The following is a 19208-nucleotide window of genomic DNA, read 5'->3' as shown; positions in this document are numbered from 1 at the left end:
AGCCACTTCTTCAGAGAATAAATAATAAAATCAAAATCAATCCAAGTTTAAATAGTACAACGGAACAACAAGAATATTTTCTGAAGAAGTGGCTTACACTAAGTCACGAAACGTCAGAAAATCTCATTTTTCTACTCATTAGTCTTAGTTTATTCATATGCAGAAATGTATATGTGTAACTATAACACTGTTCACAGGATGTAGTTTGTAAGTTTTGATTTATCCATTTATTGATCAAACCGTTCGATAGATTTGTTTCGTACACTATTTCTGAAAACACATCACTAGATCAATGACTTTCTGGCTTTACCAACTTGAAAAACATCATGTTTAAGAGATGATTCCAAATTAAAACAATTGAGGAGCATTATCTTCTGAAATGATGGAATTCCTGATACCGGTAAAGTGAAACCTAAACTCATACGTAACTGTTTACTTATAACCTTTAAAATGTTGAAAAACATATAAAAATAGAGTCTATTAATGAATTTCTATTACTAGCTTGTGTAAGTATTCAAAACCATCAATTATATGAAGAGTGATAAACTAAAACAATTTATACTCTCAATGATTTTCATATGCAATATAGTTTTATGTAATATACTTTAAAGTAGGAGATAATGATCCATGTTATACTTGATTATCGACTGAAATCTTTATAATTTTGAGTAGAAACCTAGAAAGTAATATCACATTTCTATTTATTTACTTATGGTATAATCAAAAATGTAAAACAAAATTCTAAACAAAATTTTATACTTACGTCAAAATACAACCAGAATATAAATGTCAGATGAGCTAGTACATACAATATGCAGAATGAAACAAAAACATCTCTTTCAATTCTCATCATTAATCGACGTTTATGTTGTTCACGATTCTTTGATTGTAATGCTAAAGCTATCCATGTTTGCTGATTGAATTGTTGAGATAATTTCTGTGAATTTTGTGTATCAATAATTCCTTTATCATCATTTGAAGTGATATGACCATGTGTAGATTTTTCTATCTGTATCATCAAGCATAAATATAAAATTCATTAATTTCAATAATATAAAAAAAAGAAAACACCAAGTTCAGCGAGCGGATCTCTTTTCAAAAAAGAATTGTTATCTAGCTGTACAATAGTATTTAGATAATAACTATCAGGATTGTTTTGTATTCAACTCCTAAAATCAAAACAAACACTTACTACCCATGACATAAATGCTGAACTATATGTACAATAGAAGCATTGCTTATCATTATCTCTAATGTGGCTTTGAAAATATTATTACTATTTTACGATCATTTCATAGATTCTGTATTTGAGAGAATTCCTCTCTTTATTTTTTAGTTATTTCTCATATCCCCATAATTCTATTGATGATTGTTTCTGATATCATTTCGTTTCTTTTCATTTCGATAGTGTAGTAAGAAGACGAAGATTATCAGAACTATGTGATATAATATTGGGTCATTTAATCCTGTTTGTTTTTGAAACCATTTAGGTACATTCTAAGCAAACATGGATAGTGGCTAGCATTGCAAACCAGGACGCATGTTTCGTCTTATATGGGACTCGTCAGCTGGATGTACCTGCGTCTCAGAGTTGATGTTCACTCTGGGACTCGACGCCATTTCCATTCGCTTCAAACGCTATCGCGTTAACTACTCAGTTACTGGGTCTTGATACTCACTTGTTTGTGCAATGGGGTGAAGTTTTAAATTCATTTAGTATTGTTTTAATTGAATCTTCCCATCGATATTTAGCAACCTAATTTTGAGATCACGATTACTTCTCCTTATGTATGTGTGACCAAACATATTTATTTTAACAAAATATATTTAGTTATATTACTCTGTTAGCGTTATGGTCCACTGTTAAGTAGATTTTATACACCATTTTATTTACACACCTCACGTAAACATCATACAAAATTTTATTGTTATTGTTTGTACTATATCACCTAGTATTATAATCTTTCTGTTACGTCATGTTTGTTTATTGCTCATATTTCCATACAAAATTCATAAGTCAAATTTAATGTCATTAAAATAACCATTGTGTCATCCGAATAAAGAGAATTCAACGAAATTTACTTTAGTTATTTGAACACATAAATATTGGTACAAAGGGGGATCGAATAGAAATGCGCCACACAGGTCTCTCGATTTGTGTGTGCGATATGATACTGTTCGGATGCCCAGACCAAAACGGATGGTTTTCTTAGAGGGACACGCCTGGAGCCTTCGACCTAAAGGTCTGATCCACAAAGCAGTGGAGCATCGTCAAGACATGCAGTCACATGATAGCCGGTGACCAACAATAGTATCATCGATCAGGATCTTAGATCCCATGCGCACCATTGGTTTGGAATAAGAGTTTTCCAACTCTCTGCTGAAGCACTGCTGAAGAGTCGGGGAACCAACAATTCCAGCCCGAACTCTGAGTGTAAAAACTATACGTCCAACCTCTTATCCATTTTTAGCCTCAATTCACTTCTATAGTATGTTTTTTCTTTTTCTGTACTGTTATCAGTTATTATTATACTTTAACAATTTTTCATGACTATAATCCAGTTGTTATCATGACTTTAATGTTTTTTTTATTCATATCTGTCAAACGGACAATTATCTTTCATCTTTTTATTCTTCTCTACCTCACCCCCCCCTATTATTGCGTTATCACATTTGATATTTGGAGTCTCGAATCGCTTTATGATGCTATCTTTTCTATCCTGCTAAGACATTTATTTACCATACAACCATAAATACGAATATACATCTTATATATGTACTATTGTACAGTTTGATAATAAAATCTTTGAAAAGAAATCCATTCGCTGAATTTCATGTGTTCAACGTTAAAGTAATACTTCGATGAAAACATGAACCACAAAAACAAAATAATGCAATGTAGAAAGCAATTGATAACTGATTTACCAAATGCAACAATGTGACTTAGGGAAGTATTGTAAACCAGAGAGAGAGAGAGACAAACAGGATAAAACAATTACCGAGATTTAAGAACAGAGGAACAGGTATGTGAAATACTTCGAGGGACTCTTGAATAGATCAGACCCACTGAAGCCATAGGACATGAAAGCAACACATACAGACCTGCCTACCGATGTTATTCCACCAATTATCGAAGAAATCAGGATGGCCATCAGGCAAATCAAGAGTGCAAAAGCAGTAGGACCTGATAATATACCAGCTGAAGCATCAAAGTCACGAGTAGAAGCAATTGCAAATATGATTCACACTCTATTCAGGAAGATTTCGGAAAAAGAACAAGTGCCACTAACAAAATGGAAAGAAGGATTACTCATCAAGATACCGAAGAGAGGAAATCTGTCTTCCAGTGATCGACTGGATTATGAAGACCTCAACATCTGAGTGTGAGCACAGGATATAATGAACAGCTCAGAATCAGTTAGACAGCTTACACTATGCAGATGACATGGCCCTTCTATCTCATCCACATCAACAAATGCAGATGAAGAAAACTAGTGTAGCGGCAGTTGCCTCTGCATCAGCAGACCACAACATACAGAAGGGAGGAAGCAACATCCTCAAATACAACACAAAGAACACCAACTCAATCATACTTGATGGAGAAGCTCTGTATTAGGTGGAATATTTCACGTATCTGAGAAGCATCATCGATGAACTAGGGGGATCTGATGCAGATATGAATGGAGGATTGGCAAAGCATGTACAATATTTATACAGTTGAGGAACATTTGGAAGTGAAAACAACTGTCTTGAGGAGAACATCAAATTCAGAATTTTCAATACGAACGTCAAGACAGTTAGTTCCACTGTAGGGAGTTGAAACGTGGTGAACTACTGCAATGATTATCACACTGTTACAAGTATTTTTAAACAATTATCTACACAAGGTACTCAATGTCCATTGACCGGAGACCATCAGCAACGATCTACTATGGGAGAGAGCAAATCAGCTTCCATCTGAGTAAGAAATTAGGAAAGGACGATGGAATCGGATAGGACATATTTTGGTGAAATCATCAAACTGCATCACGAAGCAAGTGCTAACTTGGAATCCTGAATGGAATCGGTAAAACGGAAGATGAAAGAAGACACTTCGTTGAGGATTGGAAGCAGATAATGAAAATGATGAATAGGAACTGAAAACAAGTGGGGGGTATTGCATAGAACAGAGATGGATAGAAAATGTTGTTGGTCAGTCTATGCTCTACCACGAGGTATAACATGTATAAGTAAGTAATAAGTAACCATTTAACTTGTAACTAACTATGTAAGCAACAATTATGTGTACTTGTTATCCACTCTTTAATATTATCAATAATGTTTAACACTAATAACCACTGAACAACAAAGAAATATTTTACGAGTGTTTAACATCTATGAAATCCTTTAAACTGTCCAAGTAATTTAAAAATATATTATTCAGTAAGATAAATAATTAAACTATACTGACCTGGGTTAAACTTATATTATTTTTAACATCAATATAATCATCTATACTGGTATCCTTTACTTGTCCAGATGTTACGTTCATTGTAGAAGAATGCGGAAATGTTAATTCTTTATAACGTTTCATAAATGAGAATTGAGGATTGGTTGATCTTAAAAGATTTTTTGTTGTAAGCTGTTCAAATTCTGCATCACTTGGTATTAATGTGACTACTGCATGCCATACACTAACAACACATAATATTGCCAGTGACATTAATACGTATTTGTCCTGTAAAAATGGAAACAAACAGTTTTTTAATTGTTGAATTCATGAGTCGATATAAAGTAGAACACCACTGAGACCCTAGAAGCACTGGAAAGTTGTTTCGTTCTAGTATGAGACTCAAATCAAGGACCCTTGGCCTCGCGCGCGAACACTTAATCTCTGGACCACTGAACCGGCACCAAACTGTGTTAATGTCTAATAATCTTTCATCAAACATATTAGAAAAATATACTTAAAATTATATGATTATTAAATTAGAAATATTCATTTTGTTTACTTAAGGTTTGATACTGACTAACTATATTAAATAGTTCTATCAGTCTTTCATAAGGACGTCTTCACAAGTCATTTGAATGAATTATTTAGCCGCTGAACTAAATGATCATTTATGAATATAATGGAAAAAAGAAATTTAGAAATTTACTAGATCTAGATTTTGATTATCATGTTTCAATAAAGCAAATGTCGAAAAAAAACTACTATGTTTTCTTGGAAACATTTATCTGGATCATAAACAAAGATGGATAGTGGCTAGTAGTGGAATCCAAGATGCGCATTTCGTCCAATTTAGGACTCGTCGGCTGCATGTGCCTGCATCTCAGGACTCAATAACTAATTGAATAAAACGACGGCGTTCGATTCCCAGAGTGAACAACAACTTTGAGATACAGGCACATCCAGCTGACGAGTCCCGAATTTGTCGAAACGCGCATTTTGGATTCTACTACTAGCCACTATCCATCTTCATTCATAAAGTTTGTGAATTAAGGCAATTTCAAGGTAGTTCGCACAGGATGCATATATGCCAATAAGAGACTGATCAATTGCAGACCTTAACAATAATGAGAAGATACAAGTGAATAATATCAAGTGATTTTACGCTTTGTTTTTAAAAAAATAGAAATTAAATAGTATAAGCTTTCAACTTAATAAGGATGGAAACTATAACCATTAAATATACATATTCTAAACACACACACACACACACACGTATATTGCTTGTTTTCAATACATATCTTTTCTATTAATTCATCAATAAATGTAAACTGTGCACAAATTTTCATCCCTCCACCCCCCTAAAATTAACATATTACTGAATATGACGTACACATTTCTCAATGTATTTTGTTGTGCTTTTTTACACACTAAAATAATTTTATTATATTAGTTTGTTTTATTACAATCTGGTCAACATTCAACATTCAAAAGGATTTCTTTCAAGTTTCAACTGTTTCAAATCATTAATTTGTTTATTGTTGTTGATCATTTAAAGATCCTTATCATATTGGGGAAATTATTTATTATCCCAGTAAATTGACAAATTAATACTGTTATAAATGAATAGATTAGATTAGGCATTAATTTAGTTGTAAATGATTATTAATAGAAGATATAGGATAATGTTAGCACAGATTTATTACTGTACTAGAACAAATTTATCTAGTCAGAGACATTACAAATATTTAATAGTTGAATTCATGAGTCCATTGAAGATAGACTACCATGGAAAACCAAGAAGCATTGAAAAGCCGTTTCGTCTTGGTATGCGACAGCTCAACAGTGCGCATCCACTATTCCGTCTTGCGAGATTCGAACCCAGGATCGGTCAGTTTCGTGCACGAGCTCTTAACTGCTAGACCACTGAGTTGGCATCCAACGGTGTTAGTGTCTAACTTCAACCAATCCAATCCATTAATTTACCCAAATCATATCGATTGTAGTGATTAACTTTACAGAAAAACAATCTAGCCAAGGTCTTATCCTTAGTCAATGGCATCACCATTGGAATATCCTTAAATCTCTGTTTCATAAGTTACATATAAAAGACTACAACATCACTGACTGTATTGTTTAATCAGAAAGGATAATACTATTTAATAACTTCATTTCTTGTTGATTATTCATTGTGTTTGTTTTAATTAAATATCATTAAACATCATTAAATATCATTGCGTTTGACATCTGAGTCATATTCTTTCCCGTTTATATTGGAATATAACTTATAAATTCACTTGATGTTGTTCACTTGTATCTTCCATTTGTTATTTAGGACTGCAATTTATAAGTCTCTTACTGACATATGTGTATCCTGTGCGTATTTCCTCGATATTACCTGAAGTTACAATGTTTATAAATAAAGATGGATAGTGCTTAGTGATGGGATTCCGGACACGCATTTCGTCCTCTTTGGGACTCGTCAGTTGAATGTACCTGCATCGCAGAATTGATGTTCACTTATTATGCAAATAATAAATTGAATTATTGGGAAAAGCTTCATTGAAAAATTTTCATGACAACATACTGTAGACAGTCATGAAACTGAAAATATCTATTGTTAATAGCATAAAACAGTATCATAATTTCTATTTTAGTATATTTTTACATTTGATATCTTCATTCCTATTTATAATTTAATGTTTTTTTATGAAAACAATGTTTTGAATACACGATAGCAACATCAATGATACTCTAGGCATTAAATAAATAAAATACATGTTTACGTAATGTCTGAAATCCTTTAGATTAGTAACCAGAGGAAAACCTCTAATATTAATATTAATAATAATAATAATAATAGTGACAGTAATTACTAGGTTTAATTAGTTTAACAGTAAAAAGAAATTATTTAATTTACCATATATGTTAAATAAGAGATTTTCGGTAACGACTGATTAATTACAAATTTGAAAGCAACGGAAGTTAGAAATAATGTAAAAGATAATTGAAGTCGATTTTCTGGTCGTTCCGGTGGTACAGCAAATGTTGCAAATGATAATCCTGTGATAAAAAACTAGAATATTCAAAGAAATAAGATATAAAAACAATAAATGATTAATTTAAATCAAACTGTATATAAATAAATGTATTTTATTTTAAGATAGTAATGATGCGTTCAGCATTGTCTTCAATGAGTTACTATCTCATCACAGAATTGGTTGAACTCCACTGATCATGGCTTTTCACTAAAACTCTAAGAAATACTTCAGTGGTCTAGAGGTTAAACGTTCACACGCGAGACCGATAGGATGTGAGTTCAAATCTCATATGAATGACCATAGATGTGCACTGCTGATGAGTCCCATACTAAGACAAAACGGTCGTCCAGTCCTTCGAGGTTTCCCATGGTGGTCTAGCTTTAATTGACTCAGGAATTCAACTATTAAATTAACACCAGTCAGTTATATGCGAATTATGCGGAAATTTAACAATATGGAGTTAAATAAATGAATTATTGTGTGTGTGCTAGGGTTGAAACTATCACACGTTCACTTAATCTGTGAACGAGAAAACAAGACTCGGTGACCAAAGACCAGTAAGCTAGCTATTGATGCGTCCCAGCACCGCTAACTAGAGAGAGAAGTCCAAGCTTGGAATGGGGAAGTATATTCTACAAACAGCCAGAAACGAGCGATAACAATAAACACGATTCAAAACGTATATATACAGTACAAAACCATCCTTGGGGAGAGTTACCAAATAGCATACTAAAAGATGCAACGGACAAATAGCATTTAAGATATTTCCTAGTGGGAAATATGACATGAAGGTGACAAGAGCGCCTTTGGCACGAAAACAAAGAAATTTCAAACTTTTCTAAATAAAATTACAAAATCGGGTTCTTTTACAAGTGAGTTCTGGGTATATAACTTCCCCAATAGTGTGTTTGTGTAAGATTGAGTTATTGTTACTTGTTATTCGGTGTTAATTTGTTTTTATATGAAGTTAAAATAAAAAGTGCAAAGTGAAAACTGTTTTTAAACGTCGATGTGCATGTAAAATTAAAATCATCAAATGTATAATTTTAACATCCCAGATCAATTTCTGTCAGAATAATGATGGATGTGAGATAAAAGAGTTGGATAGAGACAGAGTCCAATTACTTGTTAATGAACATTGGCTTCGTAGTAGCTATTTGAATACCATCTTTTCTGTTCAGGCTGTTCTTATTAACCCATATATACAGAGCTTCTAATGTCAATCTTTCTTTATGTGTGCTAAACTCTTTTTGAAGTATTTTGTTCCCTTCGAAGTTAATCTTGTGTTCTGTTTCTAACGCATGTAATGCTATCGCCGACATATTCTCACGTTTCTTCAGATCAATCGAGGTTTTGGAAACATGTTTCAAACATAGTTTGTGTTCCTTCAACCTCACATTTAATTGTCTGCAAGTTTCTCCAACATAAGTGTATTCATTTGAACTACCTGAATTATTTCGTTCGAATTTGTTTATATTTCATGGTACTGGTGTATCATTTAAACACAATAGATCAAAATACATGAACTTAGAATTGATACACTTTATTAACAAGAATGTAAGCAAGATTTAGAGATATGAAACCTATCGAATGAAGTACAATTTGAGGTACCAGAAATGAATAAATACTTTTTGATAAAACTTTTGTTTTCATGTGAATTCTGTCACTGTTATCTAAACAGGATTTTTTGAAGTTATTTGAGCAGCGTACTTCATAGAGGACAACTGGGTTTTTTTTAGAGTTTTGTAATTATGCAAGCTAACGAAAATATTTTATAAGGTTTTCATTACAAACTCTTAAAGTTAATTTCTGAAATGATATAAATCTTAAATGATGCAATCAAAATGTTTATCTACGTCAATAGCTTCTAAACTGAAATTCTATATCTCTTACTCAATTATAACTCTCACGTTGAATGAAACGCTTTTGGCAGCTTGATTAAAACTGAATTGTTTTGCGAAGAAAGTATACTAAACTACCACTGGTCTTCAGTGATTAATCGATAACTCTGACATTAAGTCATCTAATCTATGGATACATTTATTTTGTGTTACCGAATACAGTTACTAAGGTTTTTCCCAATTATTCAAAAAAGACAATAGCTTACTTTAAAATAAATAAAAAGTCAAACCTTTGAAAACGCTGCTTTTTTCATTAAACTCTTAGGAAAATGAAATGGAAACTGTGTAGTGAATTTCGTAGTTAGTCTAGCTCTTCCGTCCCATATGTAGGTCAGTACAGCCAGTTTAGCAGCAGATGCCTATGCATCAGCAGGCCTCAACATAAACAATGAAAAAAGCAAGGTCCTCACATACAACACAAAGAACACCAACTCAATCATACTTGATGGAAAAGCTCTGTATTAGGTGGAATCTTTCACGTATCTGAGAAGCATCATCGATGAACAAGGAGGATCTGATGCAGATATTAATGAAGGAATGGCAAAGCATGTACAGTATTTATAAAGTTGAGGAACATATGGAACTCAAAACAAGTGTCTGAAGAGGAACATAAAGTTCAGAATCTTCAATACGAACGTCAAAACAGTTTCGTTGTACGGGGCTAAAACTTCGAAAACCATTACAACTTTCATCCAACTGGTACAAGTATGTATAACCAATTGCCTACGTAAGATATCCAATGTCCGTTGACCGGTCAGTCAGTCAGTAACAACGTAGAACTTCGTACGTACGTACATCAGTTCGAGTTGCCATACCACATTAGCACAGAGATGCAGTTGTCGATTCAAATCCCGTAGTGATAGAGTTAATAAGAGTATAAGCAGTAATCGGGGAGATTAGGGTTTGGAGATGTTATTTAAAGAATATAATCCGGTGAAATAAATTTGGAAAGAGGAAGAAAGGGACATGAAGAATTCAGAAGATTAGAATTTGGGAGAACACAAAGAGTGGATGCACCTGCGCCATTGCAAACGATTTTGAGCCATATCATTCAGGGTCTCTAACCATCGGTTGCTATCATCTCGCGGTCCCCGACCAGGTAGTCTACACCTACCAATATGACTCAGTCTACTTGTCAGTGACTTTATGGACTTGTGCCATGTTTTGTATCTGGCCGCCTCTAGCTTTCTTCCAATCTACTTCTATACCATTGAACATCACATGTCGAGGCAGTCGGTGGTTGGACATGCGTAACACGTGTCCCAGCCATCTCAACTGATGAAGTTCCACCACTTCATCAATTGATTTGCCATCCTTACCTAATACCCGTTTCCTAACAACTGCATTACTTACTCGATGGTCCCAGGATGTACGAGCAATATTTCGAAGACACCTATGATCGAATACTAGTAACCTACGGATATCCTCTACTCTTACCGGCCATGTTTCACTGCCATAAAGTAGGACGGAACGAACTGCTGCTCAGTAAACACGTCCTTTGGTTGATAGACGGATATCTCGCCTACGCCATAAATGACGCAAGTTGGCAAAAGCTAGTCGAGCCTTCTGTATTCGTCACACACACCAGACCACAAGGACTGATGAGACTTCCATGATAAGTGAATCGGTCGACACGCTCAACTACTTCACTCCCTATTGCTAGTTCAGGTGTCGATGCAACCCAATCCTGAAGTAACATTTTGCATTTCGAGAGTGAGAATCACATCCCGAACATGCTCGCATTGTTGCCTATAGTGGTCAGAAGACTGCATTTTGTCAGCGTCTTCACCAAATAGAACTATGTCATCAGCATATTCTAAGTCAACAAGTGAACCTCCCGGTAGAAGTTCAACCCCTGGAAATTTAGATGAGGAGAGTGTTATCTCTAAGAGTACGTCGACCACAAAGTTGAACAAGAATGGGGAGAGTGGACAGCCCTGACGAACACCACTTGAGGTAATCAATTCTGATGACAGTTCGCCATAAGCTCTTACTCTACCAGTTGTGTTCGAGTAAAGAGCCTTTATAGCGTTTCGGAGACACAGCACACATCGATGGAGCGAGATTCTAAAGTCCTAGCTAAGGAAGCCTGCTGTCCTATTTGGCACAGTGTTCGTACGTTAAAAGCTCCTACGTGTAGTTTAGAGCGTGGTTTCAGGAGACCAGGAATGGCGTTCCACGTACTCGAATCGTTTGCCCTAGCGGTGCGAAGTGATAAAGAGACGTGCGGAGGGTTAGTCATGGAGATAAGAGAGGTATTAGGAGGTGTAGGATGGATTTGAATGTGACCAACTTGGTCTCGTGTGCTGTTACGGGTATGAGGGCTGATGTCACTTCCCGGCTGCCCACACCGTGGAAGGGTATTTCTTGAGGAACCTGAAAAGGAAACTGGATTAGTGTTGGTCTTGACGACCTGGGAGCGTGACCGCAGAGCCCAAGGGACAACTGCTTGAGGCCGGTCGCGCACGGCCTTTTTGCGGAAGGTTTTTGACGTGTTAGCTCCGTTCTTCAAAGGGCCTTGCCGCCGGAGACGGAAATCCGTGAAGTAAGGTGAGGTGTGAGATTTTTAGGGTCGACCTTTTCTAACCCCACCCCTCCTTGTGGGAAGGCAGCATCGTTGTCATGCTGGTTGTCCGAGGGAAACACCTTACTGCTGTCACACCTCTGTACAGTCAGCAGTACGACTTCGCCCTCAGACCTTGAGTTGCTGCTTTTAGTCTTACCGTTCACCAATCGACCTGCCTGGCATGGTAGAACCTACAGGAATATATGTTCCAGCCAATATAGCTCGGTTGGGTCATCACGATAGGCAAGCCCGACCACCGCGTCAAGGTAGCAGCTTCAATCGGGTCCGTTGTCCGGAGACTATCAGCAACAAACCACTATAGGAGGGAGCAAACCAGCTTCCATCTGATTAGTAAATCAGGGTAAGGCAATGGAATCGAATAGGATATATATTCTGGAAATCATCAAACTGCATCACGAATCAAGTGTTAAGTTGGAATCCTGAAGGGATTCGGGAAAATGGAAGATCGACGAAGAGACTTCGTTGTAGATTTGAAGCAAATAATTAAAAGGATGAATAGGAACTGGAAACAAGTGGGGAGTATTGCACAGGAAAGAGATGGATAGTTTGTCTATGCTCTTCAACGAGTGGTAACAGGCGTAAGTAAGTAAGTAAGTAAGTAAGCAAGTAAGTAAGTAAGTAAGTAAGTAAGTAAGTAAGTAAGTAAGTAAGAGATATCTTTATATCTAGACATATATTGATTCAAAAAATGTAGGATACGATAAAGCATAATAACTGGTTTCTGTTTGACTGAAAGTTGACACAGTTTGTCTGTATAATTTATTGGGTTACTCCACTAGAAATACTAAATAAATGACTTTTGTTAAGTAGAAATCTTTGATAGATTTGACAGTTTTTTCCATAACACTGTAGCTGTTTACTGTCTCATATATATATACATATATGCAGCATATGAATTGTTTTGTCGAATAAAAAGACCATCTGTTACCTGTATTCTTAACATTGTTGTTTACATAAGAAACAAAATATTCTTTGCAAAATAATAAGTTTATTAATACAAACAAACTACAGCAACAATGCTTTGATAAATCTGTTTCATGTATTCGGCTAAATTAAACCATTGCTTAACTCAACGTATTCACTTGGCTTTTAGAAATTATTTTTAAGTCACAAGTTCTAATCAATTTCATCTCATAAATATGATTAAGAAAATCCATAAAAAAGCTCTACTTAAGTTATAAAATACTTTAATGCTAGTGTACTTATAAACTGTATGATACGTTTTTATGTTAGATGGTTAGGAGAAACTAGCAGGAATCTCTGAACCTTATATCCTTGTTAATTAATATTTATTAGTACGTTATAATTGAAATGTTTAGAGGATTGATACTTCCATTAATATTCAAGCTATAAGTTATGTATTGTCAAAGGATAAGATTTTACCTTTGACCTATTTATACTGGTGATTTCAAGTCACTCAGACTTCACGGTTCAATGATTTTTGACCGACGGAATTGGACCAGCGCAGAGGATTAAACGTCTACTATACTAGTCAGCATTTAATGATGAATCAGTATATAAAATATGAGTTAGATTTATATGTAGATATATGAACATATAAGTTTATATGTCAAATGAAATTGTGAAATTGATGATTAGAACAAATATTGGTTGAAGCAATTAGTCCCTTTGATAAATTTCGATAATGTAATAAGAAGACGAAGATTATCAGAAACTATGTGATATATAACAGCGCAATACATTTCGAATAATGTGATCACACATATACTTGTTAAGAACATTTATATATAAAAATAAAAGGTCAACTAGACTGGAAATGGAGTAAGAGGAGACAAGGAGTAATAATAATAATGTGAACACAATTTGAAACCTAATCATTCTGGACAATAAGCCAATATTACCAGGGTAAGTCGAAGGTGAGAACAAATTGTTTTTGAATACACAAAGGGGATTTGAATTTTCGTATCTCTAAAGCTTCAACAAACCTTAGTATACACACTTTTACACTTTTATACAACACCACGAAAGCCAAGTTCAATCTTATGACCTATTTCGATTATGTTTAGCAATAGAGGTGAATGGATAGTTAACATGAGGTAAGAGAGATAATAATGTAATTTAAATAGAGCAAGAACAAACATTGATGCAGAATAGTGTAAATTCATATTATTTCGAGGTTTCTCGTCAGCTGCTTACAAACCAAAATTGTGATAGAATTTTTACATGGAGATAGCGTGAAACAATTGACATAAATGAGTGTAAATAACTTGATTACAATAATAACTATATATATATATGCTAGAAACAGGTCAGAGGTCAAAAGAGGGGGGTTAATCCAGGGTGAGTGGTGTAATAAGTTAGTGAAGTTCATAAATTGTGTGATAATTGTAGAGATTAATGGAATTAAATAATGATAAGGTAGATTACGTAATAATAATTAAATAGGGTTTGGAAATTTAAGATGATTTAAGAGGATGTAATGTAATTACATAACAGGAATCACGTAATATATATATATAGAATAATATAAATTAGATACAAATTAGTACATAGGGATAAATGGTGAATAAATTTCTCAAAGCATTTGTAAATATTAGAATAAACAATATATTTGCCTTAAACCTGGTCACTTTGTTTTGGAATCAGTAATACAAATATTTAATTGTGGTAAAACTTGAAGAAAAAAATGTATTTTTCATTGATTTATGATAGAAATTTTATTACCAGTAAAATATTATAGTGAAGTTATGTTAATGTCAAAGTTTTCTACTTTATTTTCCTAACCATCTATTACGCATAATGTATTCATTGCTTTAATAATAATAATAATAATAATAATAATAATAATAATAATAATAATAATAATAATAGTAACGATGTTACCTTATGATAGTATGCTTATCATCAGGTGATATTTGGTATTACAGTTTCTTGTTTTTTTATCATGTAAATCTGATTCTCGAATATATTCCCAATACTAATTTTAACATCACTATAAATAGTTCTTATTATACTTACATGTCACAATGTCTTAATTTTACATTGATCTAAACATATATGTAACATAAATTTTAAACAGGTAAAAATAATATTTTGATTGAGATCATGAACTGATTGATGTTGGACCACCATTGAAAACCTGAAAGCATTGGACGGCCGTTTCGTCCTATTGTGGGACTCCTCAGCAGTGCGCATTCACGATAGCGCTCTCGGGATTTGAACCCAGGGCCTTTGGTCTGGCGTGCGAACGCTCAACGCACTGGATCACTAAGCCGACATCCAATAGTGTGGGCGCTCGCTCGCAAGACTAAAGGCCCTGGGTTCGAATCCCGAGAGCGGGATCGTGGATGCACACGGCTGAGGAGTCCCATGGTAGGAAGAAACGCCCGTCCAGTGCTTCCAGGTTTTCAATGGTGGTCTAACACCAATCAGTTCATGAGCTGAATCAAAAACTTAATAATCTCCACAACCCCTACACTGATGAGAAATAATTTAATTTTTGTATTCTATTTACTTTCAAATACAATAGATATGTAGCTGAGGTGGATGATTTTGATAGAGTTATGTTCTCTGAACTGGATGATTTGGTCATGGAGCTTTTATCATTCTTTTGAATGACATCATCAGCACAAACTTCAGGTGGAGACTTCTACTTAAAGTTGACGACGAAAGTTACACTACTAGACCGTCCAGCTCAGAGAGCAAAACTATCAAAATACAATAGTCTCAATGTTACTAACTATATCTTCTGTTCATACTCATGATCGATATACCAACTAAACAACATAAGGAGAACTGATGTACGTACGTACGAAGTTCTACGTTCTTACTGACTGACTGACTGACTGATAGTATTTGTTTGACGCAAACTTTTCATTTAGAGCCTTATGCATGATTTTTTTCTAATTACCATTATAGTTTAATGTGTATCCATTATGCACGTTTTTCATCTAGGTAGCTCTTAAATGATAAAAAAGTAATAATTTATTAAATTAAAATATAAAATGTATGAGTTATAATAATTTAAGATTACAAGATAAATACACATATACACACCATCGTCATACCATAATTAGAAAGACGTTCCAGTAGAAATAACCAGGCCTACGTGCTGCTCTACATGTAACAGAAATACAAGGATGACTTTGACTAGAATTTGTATATTCTTGGGTAGCCGAACGTCTTGTTATTTCAATATGTTCATGTAGTCGCCATTCCTAAAATGAAATGTTAATTAAATTATTGTTAAAGATAAAGGTTTGGTATGTTTAGAAGCTTGGTACTTAGGTCAATCAGCAATAAATAAACACATTAAAACTGATTAAATCTACCAAACAATCAGAAAAATCAGTGAGAAATATGGGATCAAGAATCAAATCTAATGGCAATACGATCAAAATTGTGAGGTAGACAATGACAGGTTAAAGGTCAACAATAACTAATCAAGATCGAGGTCAACAGGACAGGCTTCGAGTTACATATGTAGAAATTCGAACACTTCAATTCGCGATCAAATTATCCATCTAAGAGAAGAAAACTCCGCTTAAATCATTCACTGAGCTACAAATCTTCTCCACCATCTCAATGCTTCGTTTTAATTTTTTTATAAATTTGTTTTTAAATGCCGTAACTGGATTGGTTTGCTTTAACATAGCACAGGAATGAGTACAAGCTAAATTTTGTCTGGATTAAACAATCAGAATACATTAAATGTTTTATTTTAGATCCCAAATTCAGTATGTTCCATCAACTGGACCTGTTAAAAACATTATCTATAACTTGTAATCCATTATATTACTCCTCAGCTTCCCAATTAACACACGAATGAAAGATGTTCTATTTAATTTATTATTCTTTATTAAAAATTGATCTCCATTTCAAAGCAGTTGGTATAAATTATCTTGAATTCCATATCATACTAACTTTAAGAGATGAATTTAGCTTTATATAAGAAGTTCTGTTCACGTCCAACTGGGATTTCTCATTGACTTCATCAAAGACTTCTGAAAACATGCTTTCAGTAGTGTAACTGTTTGCTTTACACTTAATTATATAAACTAATATTTTCAGTTGTAATTGTCTACTTTATTGACGAATAAGTAGTATATTTTATTCTACAAAAATGTACAACAATGATTTCTAAATTCATATGTAAATGTTAAGACTAAAAGCTATTCCATATCTTACCTGCTGATCTACAAGCGTTTGTAGGTTTATTCTGCAGGGTTCATGCTTATCTGGTATAAGTTCAACCTCCGATTCCGGTCTTTCGGATGTCAGAGTTATGGTCAAGTCCTACAATGTAAAAACATCGAGAGATGTTACTTCAAATTGCTGAGTTTGAAGATCCCATAAAATATATTATCATATAATGCATTCCTCGTATGAAGTTGCAGGTGCGCACTGCTGAGTCTCACACTAGGACGAAAAGTTCGTCCAGTGCTTCCAGGTTTTCAAATGTGGTCTGACATTGATCGGTTCATGATTTCAATAAAATATCTTTGTTACAATAATTAAAGGTAATAGAGGAGTGAAATGAAATGAAGTGATATCAGAAACAATTACGTATAAAATCATGGGGATAAGAGTAATAATTAAAGAGAGAGAAGGATATTTTCGAATATGAAATATAATACTGAAAGTTTAAGTTCAAGTTAACAGTAAGAATAAGATATACTTATTTTCTACGTACAGTTCTGGCTTCAACTCATGGATGAAAAGAACTTTTGCCATTTAAAAGAGTTAGGTACAGAGAAATCTAGGTAGATTCAGATGACTTGCATAATCAATCTTAAAATCAACCAGTGGCTCAGTAAAAAGTCATTAAAAAAGTAAAAGGACAGTCTAATTATTTTTTTCGTTCTCGTTTGAGTTGGAATCCACTGGTCTATATATTCCACTTTAGTCATTTTGTGGTACATGTAAGTCATGAGCCAAAACTGTGTATCAAGTTTATAAAAAAGATCAAAAAAATAAGTTTTTCATTAAATTAGATCCATAAAGCTGGTAAATGTAAGTCACGAAAAAAGATGTAAGGATAACTCATTCAATCAGGTAAAATAAATGACAATAACTAGATCTTTCTTGGAAATTCTTTTCAATACATCACTCATGCAAAAAAGCATTTAAATCATGAAACTGTGAATTTTCTTTCTTTATTTCATTAAAGTGTGCCTAGGGATCTATTACATGTTTTCATGACAATATCATAATAAGCTGTTTCTAAATAAAGGTTAGATGGTGTGTGCTGGTGAGCGGCCTATGCTCCTCTACGAGGGATAACAGGTTTAAGTAAGTAAATAAGTTGATGTCGTCTTACACAGGTCACAGAATCACTGAACTATTCAATCAATTGAATATTACCTTACTATTTAATTTGTTATCTTCACCATAACTGCTATAATTTTTTGTTGTTTTTATTTTGGTGGAAAGTCAAACAAAACGTTCTGTTAACTATTTAGAAAAATCAGCATGAAATCAATCATGATACATCTGTCAACCGTGAACAGAAACTTCCTACACATTTTCTTTCTTTCAAAATTCATTAATCTGTCACCAATTACTAAGGTTTTTTTACCCTAAAAAGTACGTACGTTTATTGATTTTAAGGTAGGTTTGACATTTCTTGTGTTTTGGTCAATCACTTATTAACTAGGGATACATAATGAGATGAAATGTATATGCGATTGACCTAAAAATATATATCAGTGGCCAGCAGTGGAATCCAGGATGCACATTTCATCCACTGCTAGCCACTATCCATCTTTGCCTAAAAAGCTTGTGACTTAAGGTTATATCGAGGCAGTCTGCACAGGATCAATTGCATTTCTAAATGACTATGGGAAGATAAAATTAAAACAACACCTAGTTAATTTAACAAGTATACTTGCTATCAATAATAAAAAAACTCGTTTTTGTAGTTGGACGTACAATGATTTCTGATAAAATTTCTTTATATTAACAACTATCAGGTACAAATAATTAATGTGGATAACATGTTAAGGATTTAAAATGAAAGGCACTGTTTTCGATCCACAGGGTGAGTATGAATGAAGGGATGCGGATAAACACGGCCTACAAGTCTCAAATAAGAGGAAACGATTACCCTGGAATGAGCTGCCAGCCACTAACCAACTTTGCTTCAAAACGCTCGTGAGTTAGTAGCAATATCAGCCAGTCATTCAGCTACAACGTAGGACCAGTTACATATGTGCATCGGTCCAGGTTGCCATACCGCATCAGCACAACAAGATGAACACCGGATTCATAGCAGTGGTTAGGTCAAAGGT

General features: G+C 34.1%; 1 protein-coding gene across 1 annotated transcript in view; it reads right to left on the bottom strand.

Moving 5' to 3' along the window:
- Nucleotides 1–19208, bottom strand: part of MS3_00002284 (uncharacterized protein) — a 67819-nt gene that overhangs the window by 20082 nt on the left and 28529 nt on the right. Inside the window, exons 4-8 of the mRNA XM_051209857.1 lie at nucleotides 17107–17214; nucleotides 15987–16136; nucleotides 7350–7505; nucleotides 4451–4717; nucleotides 764–1009 (exon numbers count right to left, since the gene is read on the bottom strand). Of these exons, the coding sequence (XP_051075330.1) occupies nucleotides 764–1009; nucleotides 4451–4717; nucleotides 7350–7505; nucleotides 15987–16136; nucleotides 17107–17214 (927 nt within the window). The remainder of the gene's footprint in view (nucleotides 1–763; nucleotides 1010–4450; nucleotides 4718–7349; nucleotides 7506–15986; nucleotides 16137–17106; nucleotides 17215–19208) is intronic.

The sequence above is a fragment of the Schistosoma haematobium genome, chromosome 1 (genome assembly GCF_000699445.3).
Source record: "Schistosoma haematobium chromosome 1, whole genome shotgun sequence".
In the NCBI taxonomy this organism is placed as follows: domain Eukaryota; kingdom Metazoa; phylum Platyhelminthes; class Trematoda; order Strigeidida; family Schistosomatidae; genus Schistosoma; species Schistosoma haematobium.
The sequence above is the reverse complement of the archived record's forward strand: the minus strand, read 5'-3'. Positions and strand labels throughout refer to the sequence as shown.